Source organism: Octopus bimaculoides, chromosome 9 (genome assembly GCF_001194135.2).
Source record: "Octopus bimaculoides isolate UCB-OBI-ISO-001 chromosome 9, ASM119413v2, whole genome shotgun sequence".
Classification (NCBI taxonomy): Eukaryota; Metazoa; Mollusca; class Cephalopoda; order Octopoda; family Octopodidae; genus Octopus; species Octopus bimaculoides.
Window position 1 is genome coordinate 57946470 of NC_068989.1, and position 5770 is coordinate 57952239.

At 35.0% G+C, this 5770-nt stretch overlaps 1 protein-coding gene across 2 annotated transcripts in view; it reads right to left on the reverse strand.

The window, feature by feature from the left end:
- The window catches only part of LOC106871389 (programmed cell death protein 6), a 45413-nt gene extending 39993 nt beyond the window's left edge, over nt 1–5420 (reverse strand). For both annotated transcript variants that reach the window (XM_014917812.2, XM_014917811.2), the window contains exon 1: nt 5208–5420. In XM_014917812.2, the coding sequence (XP_014773298.1) occupies nt 5208–5263 (56 nt within the window). In that variant the 5' untranslated portion in view covers nt 5264–5420. The remainder of the gene's footprint in view (nt 1–5207) is intronic.
- Nucleotides 5421–5770: the final 350 nt, after the last annotated feature.

Here is a 5770-nt window from a genome sequence, read left to right on the forward strand (position 1 = left end):
ATATATATATATATATATATAGCATGCTGTGTGCTAGCCAGTGAACAGTATAAGAGGACAAGGAAGATCTAAATCTTGATTAAGTACCCCTTCACTTGCAGCAGTTAAAGAGATTTTTGAAGACATGCTACTGAATATTCAGTTATGTAGTTACTTATATGTCGTCTAAATTTTTTTATATCAAACTGTTCAAACTTGCTGTACTCAAGAAGACTCATCCTCCACAGCTGAAGTGTTAATGTCATGCCCCCTGATGAAGAGGATTCTCCTGCAAGAGACCTCTGCTGGTCCCACATAAAAGCACTCATGCTGGTGCCACATTAAAAACACCCAGCACACACTGTAAAGTGGTTGGCATTAGGAAGGACATCCAGCCATAGAAACCTAGCCAAATCAGACTGGAACCTGGTGTAGCTCTCTGGCTTGCCAACTCTGGTCAAACTGTCCAACCCATGCCTGCATGGAAAATGGATATCAAAAGATGAGTCATTGTCATATCTTTGTGAATTATTTACTTCATAGCTTACAACATTGCTGGTAGGATCTGGCACCCGTGCTGGTACATGTAAAAAGCACCTTTCAAGTGTTTGGCCTCACGCAGGCAAGGTGGCTGATGCTGGTGGCCTGTGAAAAGCATCTTTCAAGTGTTGAGCCTCATGGAGGCAATGATGAATGACCGAAAACTTTGGCATTATGCCGTGCTTGAGAAGAAGACCCATCAAGCCAGGTAAAATTGCAGGCATGGCAGATACTGGTGTAACACAAATGGCACCCATGCCAGTGGCATGTAAAAGCACTCATTACACTCTCAGAAAGGTTGGTGTTAGGAAGGAGATCCAGCCATAGAAACCATGCCAAAACAGACTGGAGTCTGGTACAACCTTACAACTTGCCAGTCCTGGTTAAACTGTCCAACCCATGTCTGCATGGACAGCAAATGTTTGATGATGATGATCATCGTCATCATAATGTTGAAGCATGGTTAAGATGTCTTTTAGTCATTATGGGAAGAAAACCAAATTGAAAATTAAGAATGTGTTGCTGGCCAATAATGAGACCATACTGAAGATGTCACTAATGATTCAACTGAAACAGATGTGTGATCAGCAAGATGTGTGTGACCATGATGAATAATATGAAACTTTATTGTTAAATGAACCAGTCATGTCTATATTTCACGAACCATTGCTTATTGAAAAATTCTTGCACTCTTATTGTAACATGCCTTGATATTATGTGCTTGTTTGGTAAGCTTCATTGAGGTGACCTAAATATTCAAAATGAATTATTATAAATGAGACTCATTGCTGGCATATATCCTATAGACCAAGAACATTGGAACAATTGCAGGAGGAAAAGTCAGTTGTGGCATGTGAACTTCATACTACAACAGAAAATGATATCATGGCTTTACAGTCAACAGTTTGCATGCAGAAGAACCAACATCAAAAGTTGCCAATGTCTGTCATGCAAATTTTGTGATTCTAAACGGGTTTTTCAATAGAAAAAAAAATGTCTTGTATTTGAAAGCAACTTCACAAATTGTGCATCAAAACACCCCCCCCCATCCCATTTTGTAGCTTTAAAAAGAAATCGATGAGAAAAGATCTGACATGGAAACATAGGGATGTACATTATCAGGTAAGGAAAGAACAACCATACTATGAAATTTAAATTGAATACCGTCAGTTTGATATGCAAGTGAAAACTGACAGTCAGGTTACTTGAATTCCAAGTAACTTTCGGACATTCATTGTCAATCACAAATTTTTCAAAAGTCATCTGTAACCTTAGCAGTCTGACTGATAAACAAGTAAAACCTTGGACTTATACAATTTCAGATCATTCCTCAAGTGTAACAAGTGAGCATCAGAAAACCAGAAAAGTTTGTGTGTCTGGGGTAACAAGGTAAATGTTAATCAAGATTATTAAAATTAACAAACCTCCAATATTAAATATACATTTCACTCATTAACAAAGATGGATGTTTTTGTAAAATTTGGTCTTTAAAGTATCATCATTATTTAATGTCCTTATTCCAGGTTGACATGAATTTGGATGGTTTGAAAGGATATGAAAAGTCCAAGACTGCATCATAGCCCATTGTCAACTTTAGCATGGGTGCTACAGCTGAATGCTACATGGATGCTCTTGGTGTACAGGGAGAGGTAGCTAGCAGTAGAGGAGCATAATGTTTGGTGGTAGGAGTGAGCATGAATAATGAATAGCAGAGGGAAACTTAGTAGGTTCACAGGTTCAGATGTAGATACATGCTAAACATTTTAGACTCCACTACTATTCCCATTTTAACAAATGTCATCATATTTGCTTAGGTAGCCAAGTCTTTTCTTAGTATCACTTGTTGCCAATCATCAAGGTCCTTTATTACTTATTTCATGAGATACCAACATGTTGAAATCAATCTTCCCCTTTTCATCCCACCGCATCCCTTTTCCCCCTTTATAACAGGTTTTGTGTCCGTATGAAGAGTTCAGATACACATCACATGTCCACGCCAGTGCAGTATGGTACTGCACTCATAACAAGGAATTGGACTCATGCAGTCAGAACCGAATCAGGTATAAACTTGAGCCATGTGAAACAAACTGGAATGATAGCAATGGTGTCCAGATGAAATGATACCTCTCCTGATTGAGGAGCAGCAGTGTTGACGGTGATGTGGGACAAGATCAAAATTGTAGTTAAAACGTCTTTAAAAGAAATACAGTGTACCAGAGAAATACTATTTGGATAAATGAACTCATCTTTTGAAATAAATATGTAGCAAGGCATACAGATGGATAGTTGGTAGCAGACAGTCAAAAGGACAGGGAAAACTGCAACTTGAGTTGAAGTAACCATTAACATTTAGTAATTATAAACTCTTTGGTATACGTTATATTGCACTTCCAGTTAAGTATTGTCATTTGTAATATAGACATGTCAATTGTTATGGTTATTTGTGAATCTATTTAACTCCTAATAGCAACTAATATTTTTTATTTAGTTTCCTTATGACAACAAACTACTTGACGTCTATCATTCAACTTCATAAAGGAAACCGATTCGTCATAAAGAAAATGTGATATGTTATCATAAAAACTAGATTAAAGAGTGGGAAGAAAAGGAAAATTTTGAAGTTTATATATTGGTATGTGCAATTATATTGGCATCCCAAACAACCTCGTGTATAGCAACACCATGATAGAGTGGGAACTAGGAATTACTGATTGACTTCTTCTGTTACCCAATTATTCAGATTTACAACAGAAATGACTGTTAAGGGTTTCGTTCAAAAGAATAGTGGTGTTAAAGTGAGCAAGTATTTGTCTACTACAATTCTATGTACATCTAGAATGCTCTAGAAGAATCAACTACAGTACTTGACCGGAATTTTATTTTGTTGACTCTAGACCATGGAAAGGCAAAGTTGACCTCGATTGGAATTGAACGTCGAACATAAAGAGGTCTAATTAAAAATTGCAAGTTTATTCGATTCGGTGCTTTAACATTAATGCCAATACCATATGGGTTAGTTACTATAGATTTCCTAATCTATAGAACTATCTATTATCTATAAATCGATGTAGTATGTATATCATATGAAATCATTTTAATATATATAGAATAACACAACATCGATAAAAGTTTGAGGAAATCACTTTTATAAAATGTAGAAACATTGTAACTATCCACAAAATCGGATCTCTTGGATTCAAACCATAATATGCATTTTCACGAATCATGGGTTGTAGAAAATATTTTACGAGTTAAGAGACAAATGTCTGAATTCCTTCCATATAAGAAATCGGTCTGACTCAATTTCCAAATTAATATCGTCTTTGTTAGCTCGGTGATCTTTACGGGTGGCGCAATAATAACTTAGTTACTAAGCGACGACTAAGCATGTGTGGATATTTTCTAAAGAATAAGGAGCAAACAAAAGATAGAGAGGATATCTAATTTTTTACGTTTATGGATTTGTTTTGCAAGATTCCTTATAAAATAGCCAATAAGTTTTATTTCATAAAGATACTGTAGATAAAAACGTGTTCCTTCCTAAACTAAAACAAAAATTATTGAGAAAGATTAAGGTTTAGTAAGCTTTATATATTAATGAGTTTTGAAGTAAGCCGTTAAGCCTACCAATAAATTCATGGTTAAGTGTCACAATTTCTCATTCAAGGGCAGATTCAAATTAATCTGAGCTGAAAAGTTGCGCTTGAATCTATCCCTTACCGTTGTTACTGGGCATGGCTTGCGACACAGCAGCAACAAAAAGGCGAACTTGAATCAGAAAATTAAGTCCTTTTAAACAAATGGAGTTTAGGATGGGTAAATAATATTTATTTATAGTAATAATGTCATAGTTCACTCACAATATGATGACATAATGACGAATATCTAGAAAAATGTAGATAGGAGCGCGCGCACTAATAACCCACTTGCCAACGCACATAAAACTTTAACCGAAAAACAAACCCAGTGAAGTTGATGTGGAATTATTAGATTAGAGATGATGTAAATTCGAGACAGTGAATATGATATTAGACTCAGGGATATATAAACACTAAAAGCGTCACTCCTATAGAACAAAATCGAAATTAAAATGTTAGAAACCGTAATTAGTTCACTATTACATCTCAAGTTGTGTTTTCCGACTTTATTCTATAGGAACACAGCTAAAAGCATGTTATGAGTAATGAACAGATGGTTACAGAAATGGAGAACAACAGTACTAAAATACAAACGGAATGAAATTTAAATTTTTAAGAAAAAAGTAGGGTGATATGTTTTAAGCTGGATAAGAGACGGTTAAAATTAAATAGCAGCATTATGACAAGTAAACCAAATGGAGTACACACTGTGTGTGATGGCAGATGTAGTATGGAAATGGTTATTCTGAAAAATAAAACTGTAAATTCACTAACATACAGGATGATACGTTAAATGTAATTACAAAATTTTCTGATATCAGTTACACGTTAATGAATGAAGGCCTCTTCTGACTTTGGTAAGATGAGAGCAGTAGCAGCTTATAACTGGGAACTGAAAACGTCACAAATTTCTTATTCAAAAAGTTCAATTCTAGACGAAACAAAAATAAAATCGATTAACAGAACATGAATATTTTCGAAATACAAGTTTAAACATCTTGGAAACATGAGCATTAGATATGTCTGTTTGTTTATGAAATCGTCACTTACTTCTGGAAAATACCCCATAGATAATTTTGGTCTATGTTAGATCCGTAATATGCCATTTTCAACAGCTCAGCTTAAAACAGTCTCTGTGCGGTGAATTTAGTAGTTAGTAAAAAAAATCACAGCTGAGAGGTAACAGTAAATATAAACAGTGCTTTACTAAAATACTACGTGAGGATATGGATTATCACATTGCAATGGATCATATGTGTTAACAGTTTTGATTGGCTAGCATTGACTTTACGTCACCTACACTGAATCATTTCATATCTATTTTCATTGGTCAGTTCACTAGTTACTACTTTGTCAATTTCAGTTTATTATATTTTCCTATTTTTCATCAGCAATGCGCTATTGTGTTTCCCATATTTGGGGGAAATGGCATGAAAAGGAAAAAAAAATGTGCTTAAGTCCGGTACACGTTGACATGTTGGGCTGGAACAATAACTCTCAAAAAAAAAAAGAGTTGGCGTTCTTTGTATAGTTTTTATTTCAACTATTCATTCCGATTGCTAAGTCTAAAGAATTAGTGTTAATATACTTAATGTACAGACCATTAAAAAGAA